At 41.8% G+C, this 18204-nt stretch overlaps 1 protein-coding gene across 6 annotated transcripts in view; it reads left to right on the top strand.

The window, feature by feature from the left end:
• LOC126540415 (putative sodium-coupled neutral amino acid transporter 11) overlaps window positions 1–18204 on the top strand; it is an 83661-nt gene that overhangs the window by 58966 nt on the left and 6491 nt on the right. For 3 of the 6 annotated variants that reach the window (XM_055076013.2, XM_050187230.3, XM_055076015.2), the window contains exons 2-11: window positions 4556–4591; window positions 4845–4932; window positions 5010–5143; window positions 6476–6551; window positions 7297–7362; window positions 7447–7553; window positions 13033–13112; window positions 13187–13257; window positions 16774–16935; window positions 17977–18089. In XM_055076013.2, the coding sequence (XP_054931988.1) occupies window positions 4556–4591; window positions 4845–4932; window positions 5010–5143; window positions 6476–6551; window positions 7297–7362; window positions 7447–7553; window positions 13033–13112; window positions 13187–13257; window positions 16774–16935; window positions 17977–18089 (933 nt within the window). The remainder of the gene's footprint in view (window positions 1–4555; window positions 4592–4844; window positions 4933–5009; window positions 5144–6475; window positions 6552–7296; window positions 7363–7446; window positions 7554–13032; window positions 13113–13186; window positions 13258–16773; window positions 16936–17976; window positions 18090–18204) is intronic. The other 3 variants (XM_055076016.2, XM_055076012.2, XM_055076017.2) reach the window with 2 other exon arrangements.

Raw genomic sequence — 18204 nt, 5'->3', positions numbered from 1 at the left:
GCCTCATGATCAGATCGTGCTTCTGGCACCTAAAGCTCCATAATTTAAGCACATCGCTGCGATATCCGTGGTGTTTACTTCTTTGGCACAATATGCATGGTTGTGGTGGTAAATTTCACGTGCGTTCTCAAGCGTCGGTGGTCCAAAATGGTCTTCGATCGCCTTAAAACCGCAGTTTTAAAACGACCGACACGTTTCAAACGAGCGGCGCAATAGCATGCCTCCGTAGCAGTCGCCGCCTCGGTGTTTCGCGGAAGTGACACGGTGGCGCTACCGGCTGAGTCAATCGCTGCGCCGCCTGGCCATTGAAGATAGCCCATACCTTCTACTTGGTGTCACTGATAACGCTGTACACATATTACTCATATTTAGGCACGGATCGAATCAGCTGGACGTGTTTCAAGATGTGCGCCACATCTTTTAAGTACCATATTTAGACAAAGTCAAGCAAAGAGAGAACGGTTGGAATACATTTTTGTTTTCCCTGTCCTGCTCTCCTGCTCTACGAATCTGCGCCCTTGGCAGCAGACGTCATCGAGATATACGTCATAATACCACAAGCACGACACAGCCAAATATTATTAGAGCAGTGTCACAAACAACGGCCGAGCTGACGAAACACAATTGATGCGTAATCACAGCAGTAAGCGTCAGAAACAAGGTGCTAAATTGCGGGACAGTACAAAGGACACGCGTTACGGTGAGCGGCGCATGTGTGTTGTTATGCAAATGCACGAAATTTCGTTAATTGCGAGATTCGCGAGAGATAAGAGTATCAGAACGGGTGCCAAGGGAAAGTATACACATTCTAAGTCGGCAAAGTGGGCGTGATAAGACTAGCAAATTTGCGGGCATCTGACGGGAGTCAGAGACGTGTAAGGCATGGGTAACTGCATGGAGGTCAATGGAAACCGGGAGAAGTGTTCGTCCTGCAGTTGACGTAATCGGGCTGACGATGATCATATGTGCATTGCACTTGGGCAACTCAATCCCACGTGTATCAGGCATGCTGTCGACAATCCGATAAAAAAATAACAAGAAAAAATGCTATGAGCGCTGAAACTTTGAGCACAAGTGGTATTCTCCCTTTTTAATTCAGGTTGTTAAAATACATTGGCATGCACATCAAGCGTACTAAACTCCTCCGAGTCCTCTCATCCGGGCAGATTTCTCTTGGCGCGCGTTTCCCGACAGAAAAGTCGGCCACCATTTTGATGACACCGCGTGTGTAGTATATACATTATACTGCCATAACGAAAAGAAACCCGTCGCATTTCAATGTGCGCATCTGACGAAAGTTCGTAAAGGCCACTAAAAGGGAGAGGGAAAAAAAATGAGTTGAGCTGTATGTATCAATAATTGTCTTTTCTGCAATACAAAAAGGAAAAAAAAGGGGGAGCTTGGTAAACCGAATATACGCAATAACGAAAGGCGCCGCTCGTGACTCCAACAAGGCTGCTCGCAAGAGCAAAGCGCCTTAAAAAGCGTGTCAGTGGTGCAGTGAAGATCTTTTTGAGTGACGAGACTCAGCTGAGAGCGCGGCTGTAAGCCCCGCTTTGCTTCTTCTTTAACCTTCTTGTTTTTTTTTTTTCCGCTCTCTTTCATTCTCTCTCTAATCTTTTTCTCCCCACTCCCCTTACCCCGTGCAGTGCTGTTGAGGTGCCCTCCCTTGAGAGACAGTTACGGCACTGCACGTTTCTCTTCCTTTCATCTTAAAATCACTACACACACGGGTAGCGTTTCATCGCGTAGTTCCGTGGACATACAGCTAAATGGGCGGACAGCACGTGCGCGTCTCAGTAGCGCTATCGCAGTTCGCGTCGAACGCGCCCCGCCGGATGGATGGATGTTATGAGCGTCCCCTTTGGAACGGGCGGTGGGTTGCGCTATGGTGTTAGTTGCGCCGCCAAGCTGACGCGCCACGAAGCGCTGGAGATGCACGCGCGCCCCCTTTGCATCGGCGGTGAAAGTCCAAACTTTCCAAGTCCAAAGTCCAGACCGCCGCTACCGCGAAAAACGAATGGACGAAAGAGAGCAAAATGAAAGTTTACTCGCTGTGGGAGGAAAGCGTTAGCTCGGGGCAAACTTCGTTACTTGTTCGAGTATACACGTAAAACGCGGAAATGCTTTCGTGAGACAACCGCTGGACCAGCTTGAATGAAATTTATTTTGTTGCATTTGTAGAGCAGAAATCGTCAAAATCGGATGACTGCAGGAAGCAGCATGTTGTTTTTTTTATTTTGGCCCTCCAGTTACAAAAGCCTTCCGAAAATTAGTAAGCTTTAAAATGATAGAAGCGGGAAGGGTTTTCTTTTTTTTAATTCGTAACCCTGCATGAAAAAAATTGATATCAGGGTTCTGTAAAACTGCATCCGCTACAGCAACTAAAGAGCGGACAAATTTGAGATGTATAAATTTACAGCTTACGCGAAATTATTACTACATTTACGAGGGTTTTGTAAAAGTCCGCTATAATATAGCAAATTAGTGGTACGTTTCGGAACGGTGCATAATGTACTTCCTAGATTTTGTCTGCTTTCGATGTATTATTAGTGCAGTTTATAGAATTGTGATATCCTCTTTTATTGCCGAGTTACTGAGCTGTAAGGCTTGAATTTTTTAATGTTGCAACTTTCAATAATCTTTTTGAGAATGGACTGCCTGAATAAAATCTGCATTTTAAGGTTACAAGATCCCAACTTTTAGATACAGCAATTCTCTTTAAATTTGGTGCACCAAACACCGAGAAAGAGATTTCTCCGGTTCCCTTCATTTACTTAGGAGCTCCCGAGAACCCAGACACCGCTTTAATGGCTCTCAGTCTAGCCCGTGCGCGTAATCTCAGGCCAGATCACTGATGAGCCCCTCGATGAGCTGGAAACTTCTCGCGACAATTTGCCACCCGCTGCCACAGCACAACGGCTACAGCGGCCTGCATTGGCCACTTTCCTAATGATCTAAGAGTGCCGGGTGTCGGCGACCAAATGCATTTTTGGTCGAAAACATCTTAAAAAATCTTGAGATAGACGTTCTTAGTGCATTTGCCAAAATAGACTCCAGTAACACTAATGGTGGTTATTACAGCAGATATAATATGCCGGCATATTTCAAGCACCGATGGCTATGTTTGGAGAAAAAGACATCAATTTGCCGTCTTTGCATAGACAAAAACGTCTACAGCCTTTTCTAGCAGTTTCGAGACATTATAAAGAGGTTGTGTGTTTCGTTAAGGTTTGGCGCCGAGTCGACGCAGAAGGAAGGCCGAGAAGCCACCTCACCAACGAAAGTGCGAGCAGGGGGTGCAATCTGAATGGCATTCTTCACGGCCACCATTTTCACGACATTGTACGCGCGGGTCATGTCCCAAAACTCGCGGGACACCTCGAGCGGGACGCCTTCGGTCGCTGTTGTACAGTGGTTCAGTAGAGAAGCTGTGTTGCCGGGGTGTTCGAATAATTACTAGCAGGTCTGAAGAACTGGCTGGCGACTGTAAGATTTTTCTTCTTGTTTGCGCTGCAGTGAACTGTATCTATGATGTTAAACATCCTTTCTTTATGGCTGTTAATAAACACATTTTTCGCATTTGGCTTATACTGGCTATGAACTGGAATAATGGCAATGCAATTTGCTCACCGAGACAGTAGATTATGCATGTTTTCAGATTTATATTTGTTAGTTTCGAATACTTCGACAATTCAGAATTCTGGAAATGGAGCCGAAGCGCACACAGAATAGCATACCATTCAATCACATAATAACAATATTGAATAATCTCGCAAATACAAATTGAGTTTCAAGTAGTGAACTCTTAAATCGAATACTGGCACATCCCTAAAAAGAAAGAAGAAACGTTGTTCTGGCACTCTTACCAAATCACATGAAAAAATCTGGAAGTGTATTACATTGCCAGGAATAGTGCCATTTGCATGAACCACATGCTTTCATTCCATTGTGTTATAAAGCGTTTACATCTTTGTTAAGTGTTTGCGATATTTTTATGTTATGTCACTGTGACATGTACAGTCTGTACGTATCAGTGTGTGTCCACTGCTCCTTCTTGCCTCATCGTCTCAGTGCTGTTTTGACCCCATATGTACTACTAACCAGCCCAATAACTGTCCTGAAACAGATTTCATTTTTTTTTTCAACTGACATACCCCAGAAAAATTGCTGCACAAAGTACATGTGGAAGGGTAATCCCCGGTAGCTCAACTTTCGCAGTTTATGAGGATGAAGAATTCATTTTCATTATTGCATAATTATATCGTTATAAGGAGCAAGTGTAATTTCCACCCACTAATGGTCAGACCCACATTTTTCGTGTGCAACATTTTACAGCTTGAGGAGCCAAAATCAGATTTGAAAGACCGCTGTCAGTTATTAAAAATGAAACTACTTTCTAACACATTCACACCAAAATACTTGGTTTAAATTTCACAAAACTTACTGATTGCTGCTAAAGCTTGCTTCAATTTAAGTTACCATTCTTGATTACTCTTGGCTGACATGTGATCACTCAAGTGTATCTAAAACCCTCCCAATGTTCTGCTTCCAGAGCGATGACAGCACTGACACAAAGCAACTCGTGCTGGTATGAACTGCTCACGTTACTTAAAGCATGACTAATGTCTCTGTGTTTGAACACATTAACACATTTTGTGTACTACCTTGTGTGTGCATGTCCGTGTGTGCGCGTGTGTGTGCATGTATGTAAAAACAAGTTTCCTTCTTAAGGTGCATGCAATTAGCTAAAATGACATTACGCCCCAAACTGTAAGTGACCTTGGAAAATGTTTTCTGCCACACTAATGAAATTTCCACGACGTTCCCATCCCGTCACTTAGGAGGACAATACTGCTTCTCAGGAAACGAGCAGTTTATTACAAACCAGCTTCAACTATATCAACAGCATCATTGGATCAGGAGTTGTGGGTAAGTAAGAAGTTCTGGAAGAATACACAACATGGTTGCAGTGCAGAGTGTAACGACTGTCACCCGTAACATCACAGGAATCGCATATGCATTAAAGCAAGCTGGCTTTGGAATGGGGATCATCCTGCTGATAATGTTTGCAGCCATTACGGACTACTCTCTGTGCATTTTAATCAAGGCTGGCATTAGCACAGGCACCTCAACATATCAGGTTGGTTGACTTATATCCCTTGCAGATCTCTCACTGCACCATGCATAGATGACTGCGCCGATTATGCACACTGCTGGTACATCTGTCAATAATAAGCTGGCGGCCGTAGCTGTCTTACGAGACCGATGCACAGTGTGGTTGACTGTTAAAGGGAACATGCCAATGTGTCTTCCTTGCTTTAGTGGCACTCCAGCTGCAATTACTATGAAGTTCCATCAATGCACTGCACTAAGGTGAAGGAAGGTGCCTGTCCCACCAATCACAAGTCGTCTGCAGCAAAGGGCACCCCCGCACTTGCCAATGAAAAATACAGTCGAACTTCAATATAGCGAAATATATTTCAACACGAAACTACCGTCACTATATTAGACATTCGTTAGAAGCATACATTCATTACGTGCAGGCATGTAGTAAACACATTTAAAATCATTCAGTTAATTTGTTCAGATCTAGAGTGTCAAACCTCGCTATAAGTCTCACATCCCTCGCCGATACCTTCATTATGTCTGAAATTCGTAATAAACATATTTTCATTACATGCTGTTACCGACGAAAAAAACCATTCTAGAGTTATTTTGTTATATTAGATAATTTTTTATATCTGGCCATGCCAGATTCTGATTGTCAAACCTTGTTATGAAGATGTGACATCCGACACTCAGACACATTCATTATATTTAATATTCATCATAAGCATATGTTTGTTACATGCTGGTATTGGCAAGAAACATTTTATATTTACTTCGTTATACCCAGTAATTTGTTAGAACAGTGGTCATTCATATTGAGATTCAACTGCATTCACATGTGCTTGCACTCCTGTGTTCCCTTTAACAGTGCACTGCACCGTACATGTGACCATTAGCAGCAAAAGGAACTGGTCATCAAAGAGAATGTACACAATGGGTCATCTGCAAACAAGAGTAAAGTTGACAAAGTTGCACTGAAGCGTGCCATGCATGCAATGGCCATGCAATGGCCATGCGGACTACTTCCTCAAAGCCCAATTCGGTACAAATACGGCACTTGATGTCCAGTTTGAGAACCTAGTCACTGATTTAGTCGATTGTGTGAATCTGCCTTTGCATGCACAAATCATTCCTTATAAAGAGATTTAAAAGGCATTTAAGAGCTTTTTTTACTTATACGGAGTTAAAAAATTGATATGCATGAGATAAAAAAATGTTATCTACTTTAGTACCATTTTTCTTGCGATAGGATCTTAACGTGCTGTAAGAAATGGTTGCACTTTAATAGTGGCACTTCTTTTTCAGTGTGCTTTTGATGTCTGCAACATGCATAAAAATAATTTTTTTCCCTTCTCCCGCTTAGGACCTTGTCCAAGCTGCCTTTGGCCTGCCAGGATTCTATGTCTTGACCATCATGCAGTTTATTTATCCTTTCATTGGTATGTACTCGAATGAGGCTATAACCTGTGTTTGAGAAGACGCTTCTTACTCGCTTGAAGATATCTTTTAGAATCGCATAGCACTTGACCTTTTAAGTTGGATTAATCAAACAGGCAGAGATTGTTTACAGTTCATTTTAAAAATTCAGCATATGATTTCTGAAATATTCAATTTAGGACATATGTTTCAATCACAAGATTGAAGCTCAACGTTAGTAAAGCTGTAGTTCGCAATAGCAAAAATACTGACTAGCACCAATTTTGAGATATCTGTCCATGAAACATCTGACAAAATAGATTGGTGTTTCAGTTAAAAATTTCACAAGGGCCTCGCTCTAGCTGGCCGGGACGACAGTAATTGAAATGTTGATACATTTTTTAGCAGATTTTGGGGACGGATATCTCGAGGCACTAGTATTAAAATCCCATTGAAGCACACACGACTTTAATAGTACTCGGCTTCAAATTTGCAATCCCAACATGTGTCGTGAATAGAACAAATAGAAAGCTAATCAGTGCAGCTTTTTAATTAGGCATGTGGACATTACAATTTCTCTCTCATGCAGGTAATTTCTACCTTTGCAAGAAATCGTCCCGATATGCTGAAACAGCACTATCTGTCAGCTAATTATTTAAAGATCTGTTTGCATAAAAAATACATATGTGTAACATGTGGTACATAACAATGCCTCATTTTTAAACTGAACTGGCTAACTGAGCATAATTTGAATCTTCCTCTCAACAGCCATGATCAGCTACAACGTCATCATTGGTGACACGGTCACTAAGGTGTTCTTGCGAATTTTCAACGGTGAGTGTACACACCGAGTTAGCCACCGAGTTTGTGGGTTTCTTTCATGCTGTTCTCTTTAAAACTTTCTTTTCTTTATTTCAGTGGCACCTGACAGCATTCTTGGCAACCGCCACTTTATTGTTATCATGGCCTCATTATTTGTCACCCTGCCTCTTTCCCTGCACAGAAACATATCGAAGCTCAACAAGGCAAGTGCATTAGCACAGGCATATGCCAATAGACCGGTGAGAGCCATATAGTGGCCAATAGGTGGAGGATTGTGACAAAATTTTAATTTATATGCTTGGTAACATTGAAGTCATTTTGCTTGGCATCTAACTCACTGAATTTGATGAGGTTTGTTGCATTTAAGGGAGCCCTGCAACAATTTTCTGTGAGCCTGTCATTCTTGCTTTAGGCCTTTCTTTTTTTTTAGCATGTCAAAGAACTAACTGCAAAAGGAATGATTGTAATTAATGCACACAAACTTCAAGTTATCGGTTGCAGAAACTTCAAATTGCAAGCAAAATGAGAGCAACTCTCGACTTGGAATCCTTGCGGCTCTCCCATTACTTTGTAGGGTGCGCCCAATAGCCGCAGAACATCGATGTTACGTAAAAAAATTTACAGACGATTACAGTACTCCCTAATGCGATATTTGAGTGAGACATGTAGCAGACTTGGCAATTGTCAAAAATATTATCTGCGGATCAAACATGTTGGCTTTTATACATCACTCGTCAAAGGTTCCAATGTAATTGCTGGTGCCACGTGGCTTCCAGGAAGTACCACAGCATTCACGTCGCGCATACAATCAGATTACAAAACAATTGCAAACCATGGCAATCAAGAAAAAGCGCGAATGACACCAAACCAAGCAAACCAAACAAGCACAAGCAATAGCTGACACGAGCAGACGATAGAACGAAACGAGCAGTCTCGCTGAGACCAGATATGAGTACGCTTCAAGCGGTTGGGTGGGTCCTGGGTGGGTTCGCACGACACTAGTTTCCTGTGCACACATCACTGAAGGGGTCGCTCTCAATGGTCTCCATCATTCGCTCTTAAATCTTTCACTGTGCTCGTTCACTTGGTTACGTCGCCACCGCTACTCACCGCAGGAATGGGCACCCAAAAGAGCTGCGCTCTAAAAAGTTCGCACACCATGGGTGCCAAGCCTGCTCAACCTGTTGATGGCACTCCTATGGTTTCCGCGATCAGGCAGCGCGTGGTCTGCTCTCGGAAGCCACAAGTCACTTTAATGGTTACAACAGCTTGTGCAAGGTGGCTGTTTGTGTGCCACATGCTCAGCATGTTGATGCATCGTTTCTATGGTTGCAACACCTCACCTGTTAAAATGGTTGTAAAACGCAACACCTCGCCCTCTGAATGGTTGTCGTTAATACTTAAAATGATTGTTAAATGCGATGCCCTATATTTTTTTTTTCAAAGTACTTTCAATATTATGTGAATGTAAATCACGCTTTACATTTTAAACCAATGACCATTGTGCCACCACTGACCTCCCAGTACATTGACATTACGTCCATTACACAAAGTGCAAAAAAATTGTCGCATCATGATCATGGGGTCTACCAAGCTGACATTTCCAAATTCCCTGAGTTTTCCAGGTTTTCCCTGAGTGCCTTTGCAAAATTCCCTGAGTGATGCAGAACTATGTTTTTTTGTCAAGTTGGGCTGAAACCATATCGCCAGATGCTGCCACTCTCTAGTAAGCATATAGAGTCAGACATTCCCTAACACGAATAAAAAGGGAATGTATACAGAAGCAAATATTTTCGAATATGAGCTATTTCTATCAACTGATAGCAAGCTCAGCGGTATAAGGCCCGAACTTTGTCACAATTGAGATTCTCTATGAACAGCTCGTAAGTCAACCTCAACTGTCCTGACATACTCTCATCCCACGCATGTCGCCTCAGTGTTGTGTTTCACTGCTTTAAAGAGTTTATTTGGTTTGGATGAGAGACACCTGCATCTCGGCATCAGCAAACACTTTGTTTTTTGAGCTCAAGCTCCTTCAAAATGGCGACAGCAGCTTCCTTTCCCGTTCATTCCTCAGTGCATAGGTCATTTCTGTTCTTGTCCTCCTTCCACCACTCGTTCGCCCCACGGACCATTTGAAGCATCTTCTTGGTCAGTTTCACAGTCCACGTACGATTTTTAGAACTCCCTAGGGGCCGCGAAAACGTCCGGAAAATCGGCCAGTTGGAAAAAAAATGCATGTCATTCACTGCTCTTAAGGGCTCAAACCGCCACAGGCACATTCGATAACGCTCTGAAGGCCTGTGGGTACACGTATTAGGCATATCGGTGCCAGTACTGTGACAGGAAATACCGGGTGCATGCGTGTATAATTAAGGAATACATACTGTGTCCCGTGGCATAGCCCCTTCCCACGCTTGTTATGCTTCACTGCAATACTTTTGCGTAACTTCACCAAGTAACATTTCTGTACAGAGGCGAAGCTGACTTTCGGGAACCGGCATTATGCAACGCTACGTGCTTTCCAAGCTTCTAAGCCAATCGCGAGGACCACAAAGGCGGAGTTCGTGCCATTGCTGACAGCGGAGAATTCTTTCAATAAAAAACACGGCACCCAACTGCAAGAAGCTTCATAGCGAATGTCGAAGCAGCTAGGTCTAGCGTAGTCGCAGTGGTGTCTACGGCTGCCAGTGGATCTGCGTGCGAGAGCGCTGGTTCGAGGTGGCGAGATAATAAAAATGGCAGCGGTGGTGGCTTTGATTAATGCCGTTTCAGACCTGCGGTCACGGAAAACGTCTGGAAAATCGGACGGCGAAGAGTTCTTGCGTCCGAAATTTGAGACGTTCTGATACACTGACTCTATGGGGCACGTGGTGGTGCCGCGAAGCCGTCCAAATTATCCGGAATCCAGAAAGTCGGTAGTTCACTGTACACTGGCAACTCCTCCAGCCGACGACAGGGCGTCAAACACGTTTCATTACGATTCCTGTCTGTTATTCGAGCAAGCATTACCGCGACTTTTGACCCTTTCAATAAAATTACAGCCAATTTTCCCTGATAGAGGCACAAATTCCCTGAGTTTTCCCCCAGTTTTTCCAGACTACTCAAAATCCTTGAGAATCCCCGGTTGGTAGACACCCTAATGATGCTGCTGTCAGCACTGCTGAACAATTAAGCTTTTTCAGGAGTGTTGCAGGGCACCTTTAAGAGAAAAGGGTTGAAATCTACCAACTGAAGGATGTAGATTGCCAATTTGTGCCACCAGAAACCATCCCAAGATGACTGTCAACTTGGTGCGATTAGCATTGAAGCAATGCAGCGGCACACCATATTGCCAACGCCTTAACGCATTGGGTAGATGTGCCCGGCTAATGCATCCCGCTGGACACTGAGCCATCTAGCGCCACCGCCACAAAATATTAGCGTGGTACGTGTCTGAATATACAGTGTGTTTCAGCAAACACTTCCAAAAATTCTTAAAGGCTGTCTGTGGCAGATAGCGCAATTCTAGTTCATGAGGTGGTCTACTTGAAGAGGCAGACATTATTTGCATGAAAAATTGAAATGCATAAATGACTAATTCGCAAAAATTCACTAATTACCTTATGGCCAACATTGCAATTTAAAATTCTAGCCATTTAGATTGCAAGGCTGATTTACTTGGAATGAATTCTCAGGATGACACCAGTTTCGAGATATTAATTCCCGAACTTTGCGGAGAAATGCATTGGCGTTCCAGTTACTTTCTTAACAAAACATTGTTTTATGCATTTAAGCACAAAATTAACTGGAATGCCAATGCATTTCTCTGCGAAGTTCGGGAATTAATATCTCAAAACTGGTGTCATCTCGAGAATTCATTCCAAGTGGATCCACCTTGCGAACTCCCAGGCTAGAATTTGTAAATTGCAATATGGGCCATAAGGTAATTAGTTAAAAAGTTAATTAATATTCTCTGTTAAATAGTTAATTATGCTGTCCACCTCTTGAACCAGAATTGCACTAGGTGCCAGAAGCAACATTTAAGAATTTTCGAAAGTGTTCGGTGAAACACCCTGCATATAATATGGGTTTGATTCTGCCTAGCACTGAAGAAATTGTAAAGGAATTTTTGTCATTGAAGGGGCAGCACATAGCCAGAGACAAGTTGGCTGGGTGACAAACTGGGTGAAGCTCCCAAAGAATGCTAATCGTACTAAAATTCTTCAAAGTTTAAAAACTAACTACTCAAGTTTACAATTCAGTAGCTCAGCAATACAAAATGGTATCACAATTCAGTAAGCACCTAATACACCCAAAGCAAACAAAACTGATGTATTACACTCCGCTCTGAAATATATTTGGAAGTAGGCTTTTGCGAAACCCTTGTAAGCATTGTAAAAACTTCACGCAAGCTGTGATTTCATGTGTATCACATTTGTACACTTGAGATGCTCTGACAGACGTAGCTCACATAAGTGACATGGTATCTGTTTTTGGTGCAGAATTAAGAATTATAAACTTAATGTTTCGTTTTTTTCCTTGTAAAACTGTTTATGGCCATTTTTCAAGGTCCCAAATCAAAAGTTTGCTTCTTTGTAGAATTAGATTTTTTCACTAGAATGCAACACATTTCATACAAATAATTGACACAAATCATACAAATTCCAATCTACAAGGCCATTTCTGCATTTCACGTATGTTTAAATAGAGAAAGCAGGGTCGCCCATAGTTAAAAGCTTACCTTAAGCCTTTATCTACCAATGACAAGTATAGTCGTCACCAAAAGTTTTGCCAATATGGTCAATAAATATTATAGTCGAGAAAAAAGATACCTTGTGGTTTTAACCAATGATGAGCATAGCTGTCAGCTTGCTTCTAGTCACAGTTTTAAATACTATAGATGGCAGCACTTTTCAGTGTTTAGTGGCTTCCTGTGTGGTGTGTGTGATTGAATGCTTTTGAGATATTCATTCCCAAAATGTGCAAAGACTATGTTGGCATTCCGGTTATTTTTCTATTACAATGCATAAAATGAAGTTTTGTTAAAAAGGCAAGTGGAACAACAGTGCACTTATATCACAAGTTTGACAGGGCATGTCTCAAAATTGAGGGCCATCCTCAGAATTCATTCCAAGTGGATATACATTGCAAACTTGCTGGCTGCAATTTATAAATTGCAATATGTGCCACGATGTAATTAGTCAAAAACCTATTTTTTGAGCAAATAATGTCCGTTGCAAGGTGAAAACAAGCAGCGGTTTAATTTGCTTTGCAGTAAAGTGGTGCAGTAAAACCCAAATATAACAAGCACGCATATAATGAATGATCTGATATAATGAAATCTAACATTTTTCTTGCCAATACTAGCATGTGGTAAGTTACGCTTACAGTAAATATCAATGAAGATATTTCCATGTCAAATGCAACTTTCTTATATTGTGGTTACATTGCAGTAAGCAATGCCACCATCATTTTCCATGCCCATGCGAAGACTGGTTATAGTGACTTAATCATTAAGACAAGGTGCTGCATGACTTAGCACAGGCAACATTGCGAGCATACAAAGGGGAAGAGCTTTCAAGAAAAAATGCTATAGCAAGCAACAGCAAGCAATGCTGCATGTTAATTACAAGTTCACGGTTCCCTGCATTCAAAGTTCCATTAGTGACTTGATTCACCTTTTTTTCTTTTCTCCACCAGGTGTCGCTGGCATCACTTCTAATTATTCTTATTATCCTGACTTTTGTGATTGTGCGGATAGGAAACTTTGTAGGCGTCATGTAAGTAGTCTGAACTCAGTCACACAGTTTTCTTGATCAGATGCCAAAACACTGCATCTCGTCGTTCATTACAGGCCCACTTCACCCGATTCTTATGCGTTTGCTGACAGAGGCATCACAAAGGCCATTGGTGTCATTGCATTTGGTAAGCAAAGTTCTACTTGTGGTGACATAATTTCCCATTGAAAATAACATACAACCTACACCTTGTATGCATCCGATACTCACATATGACCATATGAGATGCTGTACCAAGTGCTTCACTGAAGGGGTAAGTAATGCCCAAATGAAAATCCGAAAAGAAGTAGGTTATTTTTTCAGCACCAGTTCCAACATGTAACGGGGCTCACAAGTGTGTTTAGTAGCAGTTGTCAAGTGACATTTTGCAACTGTTTACAATAAGAGTGGAAAGTAGGGGTGTGTGACTATCTGAAATTTCAAGTAGGAATGAGATAGTCATTGCTATTTAATTTCCATTCGACTCAAGAATGCATAATCGGAAATTGTTGAATAGGGTGTTCGTTTCTTTTCAAATATAAGGGGCAACAACAATCGCCGTCTTGAAGGAGAGAGACTGATGCGAGCAAGGACTGTTCCACTTGATCTTGCTGCAAGGTAGCCAAGGTTGCTGCACACAAACGCTAGTCCCCAGCAAATGCACACTTCAGATAACTCCTCTTCACTAATCATCAAGTCATTTAATAAGAACCCCTTGCTTTTAGGCAATCTATATGCTAATTTACTGTACTAATTTAGGCAAGGCAATTAATTATTTGGGTGAGTTTTGCCATGTTTGCATCTCTTTAAGACAATGTAACGTGCTGTCATATCGTACTTCGCTCCTTCGATGAGCACTACCCACCCTTTGCGTGCATCTGGTGATGTACTGCTTCCTTGTTTAATCAATGTACTAGTCATGGCATACCAGATAACTGAAAGCAGTTGCTTCTCATTTATAAGCTCCTCAGTTGATTGGACATACAATTTAAATGGGATTACATGTGTCAAATAATGTAAAAAATTACTAATTTTTTTTACTGGAAGGGCTAAATAAAAACAATCACTTTGTTTAGAAATTAAAAAAATATTCGATTCAGTATTTGGAGGTAGTTTTTCTCTAATATTCGTATTTTATTAAATTCTGAAACTACACTACAGTAGACTCTCTTTGAACGGAACCTCAAGGGGTTCCGTTTATCAGGAGTTCCATTTACTGAGAGACAAAGCTGAATACAACTGCATGAATACAAAGCCAACTAACCATGAGGATGGTGTTCTTTTAATAGGCAGTTCCATTTAAGCGATTTCCGTTTATCGAGATTCCACTGTATTCGAATACTCCTAGTGAAAAGAGAAAATACTAGAGGGAGAATGCCAAAAAATACATTTTTTTTTCCCTCAAATTTTTACACATTCACTGTTCTTAACTAAGGGGTGCTGCTCGACAAAAAAGAGCTTGTTGTTTTACAAAGACAAAAAGGCAGGCCATGTAACGCATAGGGCAGATAACCAGTGGTCCATTAGAGTTACACAATGGGCACCACGGGAAGGGAAACAGCCAATGATCACAGAAAATTAGGTGGGGTGATGTAATTAGGAAATTTGCAGGCACAAGTTGGAATCAGCTAGCGCAAGACCGAGGTAATTGGAGATCACTGGGAGAGGCCTTCATCCTACTGTGGACGTAAAGATAGGCTGATGATGATGAAAAAGCATTTGCCAAAAGAAAGGAATCAGTAGTTCAAAAAAGCAAGATAAAGGCCCTCTGCTTGAAATATCCCTCACACCACAACTTTGATTGCACACATAACCAATAAACTGTTATTAGAGCGCAGCTTTTCGGCGCCTATTCCTGCGGCAAGCATCGGTGCAACTGAGCGAACGAGCACAGTGAGAGATGAAAGTGAACGCAAAGTCCAGTGGGGGATGAAAGACGCAAGGAGGAAAGCAAAAGAGGAGGCTGTGGCAAAAGGGTGAGAAGAAAAGTGCAGCGCGACAATGATGGCTACGAGATGGAACCAGAGTAGCGCGCATCGTCTGGGAGGTTTGTTGGCGGCAGCTGCTGTGAATCGTGCCCACGCGTTACCCACGCGCTGTCTCTCGCGATTTCTAGATTAGCGAGGCAGTCACGGCACAGTTCACTCCGTTTGCAATGTGCCGCACGAGACAGATTGTCTCTGCGCCAGTCAATATATCATGAAACGAAAACACATATAGAGCTGTGCTCAAATTTCGCATTAACGAATGTCGTAATCATCGGTGAATTTTTTTTTTTTCTAAATACAAATTCTGAACTTGTTTGCAGCATTCGCCATATGTATCATCATCACAACGTCCAATGATGTTAAGAAGGGCTGCATGGTATAGACTCTGGAAATAATTGCACCAAAGAAATCTATGGCCAAGGAACATAAGAGGAAGCTTTAGCTCAGGAGCACCTATCTGAATAGATGGAAATGGAGGTAATTTTTCTAGCCATCCACAGCACCAAATCGATGAGGTTCATTGCATTTCAAACAAAAAGTTAGGATTTTGTGAATGTAGCAAGAAGGCTTTTTATTTAGGCTAATAATTACAAAAAAATTCTACAATGCTGCTGAATTTAACAGAACTCAAGTATCAGCTTTACAACTCAGAAACAAAATGCCATATCACAATTCTGTAAACTCCACCTAACAATACATCTAATAGCAGACAAAATTGATACAATATATGCAACTATTGCAAAACCCTCCAAACATTGTAACAATTATAGGCAAGCTTTTGAAATTCATATATAAATTTGTCTGCTTTGTGCTCTAACAGATGCAGCTTACAGAACTGCGACATGTTTTTGGTACAGAGTGACAGATTTGTGAACTTCGTGCCTCAATTTGATGTAAGCTTACCAGTTTTCAAGAATTTTTTTTTAAAATTTGGGGTCCTGAATCAACATTCTGCTTCCTAGAATTACTAGAATTTAACTTTTACTTTCAGATGTAACAAACTTAAATCAAGTGGGCCCAGTGGTTGCCTCACAAAAGCATTTCTGCACCTTACAAGTATTTCAATAGGGAAATCGAAGTTTGTCTTAAGTTGAAGCTTCCTCTTCATGCAATTAAATTTGCCTTTGTGGTACGGGCATGTAGGGCAATAGGTAACTTTCTGCATTTGCTGAATGTGTCATTATCACAAATGGTGTTAAAAAGGAACTCACACGTGCGGTATTGGCTCTGGACGGATTAATGTATTTAGGAACTCACCACCCTAGAGACTAAATGCCGTTAACCTTGCCCATCTTGCATAGGTAATATCAATGGAAACGACAACAGATACTGCACTAACCTCATGAAGCCCAAACAGCCTTCCACATCAAAGCAAATTAAAACTTCACCTTCATTTCTGTTCATGAAGAATACGTTCATGCAAAAAATGCAATTAAATGTTATTTGATTGAAATAGTTTAGTGAGTGATTAGCATGTTTTCTGAACTATCCTCCACTAAAATCTCGCTCCAGAGTATCAAAAACACTACTACAGGCTTTCTGTCACGTTTCGCGAGTACCTATACGAATATTGAGGTATCAAAATCAGCTTAGCAAAAAGAAAAATGACACAATGGGCTTTGTGAGGTTAGTTAAGCAACACAGGCAAACTTCCTCCCTATGTACAATTCTCGCAGCTTACATGTGCCACCACAACTCGTTCCTGCTGTTTTCTGCCCTGAAAGACCCAACCCAGCGGCGATGGAACAAGGTGACCCACATCAGCTTGTCCCTTTCCTGCATCATCATCGTGCTCTTCGGCATTGGTGGTTATGTCTCCTTCCATGTATTCAGCCAGGGTAAGCAAGCTGTTATTGGCTGGCACCATCCGCTCCTGCTTAGCAGTATTAAATGGCCCCCACACAACACTCATTCGAAGGCCTTTTCTTGTAGCAGGCGGTTAGTTCTGAGGTGCCATCCACAATAGTTTGTTGAAGTAGCTTTCCAGATAACTTTCCAAACAACTTCTGTTCTACATGAACTTGTGAAAAATGTTGCATGAACCCCTTCAGGACTTCTTTCGCCAAGAATGGTACCAAGATGGTTCGATTTTTTTTAAATGTCCTGAAATGCTTGAAAAAACATGTTTAATTGCAAAAAACAAAAAGCCCTGGAACCTTTGTATCGCAAAGAATAGTTGTTTATTTGCTATTATGAACTACCTACCACATTCCTTTGAACTTTGTACAAACGACTGTTTGTATTGTAGCATACCTGCACTGATGCTGTGCCAACTTCTGCCGATTACCAGCAATGCTATAGCACTCGGAGCACAAACTCCGAACTACGCTTTCTCACACCACCTACACCAGATACTGGTTTTCTTCCAAATCTTCTATCTATTAACGTCCCTTTTCAGGTGGCAGATGAAACAATGGCACGTCCATGTGAGGATCACTAGCAGCCATCTAGTCTAAAAAATATTGAAAGTGAAGAAGATAGAACTACTGCCATCTGTGTTGTCAAAGGAAAAACACCCTTTGACAGCCCCTTCTCGTCGCAAGCCATTCTGAAAGTGGTGCAATATCTATGACGAGGTGGGCTCATAATAAGCCAAAAAGTCACAATCACCCGTCGCAAGCTAAGGTCATCAAGGGCCTTTAAGGCATTAACAACAAAGTTAAGCCTACCCAAGGCAATAAAACCACTCTTTACCAAAATCCACACACTCCTATCATAGCCCTCACAGTCTGGGATCCTCCGTGGCATGCTTCCGTTAATCTGTGCTTAGTATTCGGCACGAGGGGGCATGCTGCACCATCTATGTGCTGAAACGTGTGCTGGCATGACAATCTACTTGCTTACCTGAAATTAAGTGGCATGCAATCCATCTTTTGCAGGCGACCTGTTTGAAAACTATTGCAAAGATGACGACCTTGCCAATGTGGCTAGGCTGCTCTTCACGCTCACTATAATGCTGACATACCCGATCGAGTGTTTTGTCACCCGGGAGGTGAGGATGGTTTTGCTATTTGTGTTCCAAAAATTGTAGACGCGTTTATCTAGTACATTTAGCAGAAGCACGCGAGAAATGCATAGCTTATGTACTAATATGTGATAACTTTGAG

Source organism: Dermacentor andersoni, chromosome 2 (genome assembly GCF_023375885.2).
Source record: "Dermacentor andersoni chromosome 2, qqDerAnde1_hic_scaffold, whole genome shotgun sequence".
NCBI lineage: Eukaryota > Metazoa > Arthropoda > Arachnida > Ixodida > Ixodidae > Dermacentor > Dermacentor andersoni.
The sequence above is the reverse complement of the archived record's forward strand: the minus strand, read 5'-3'. Positions and strand labels throughout refer to the sequence as shown.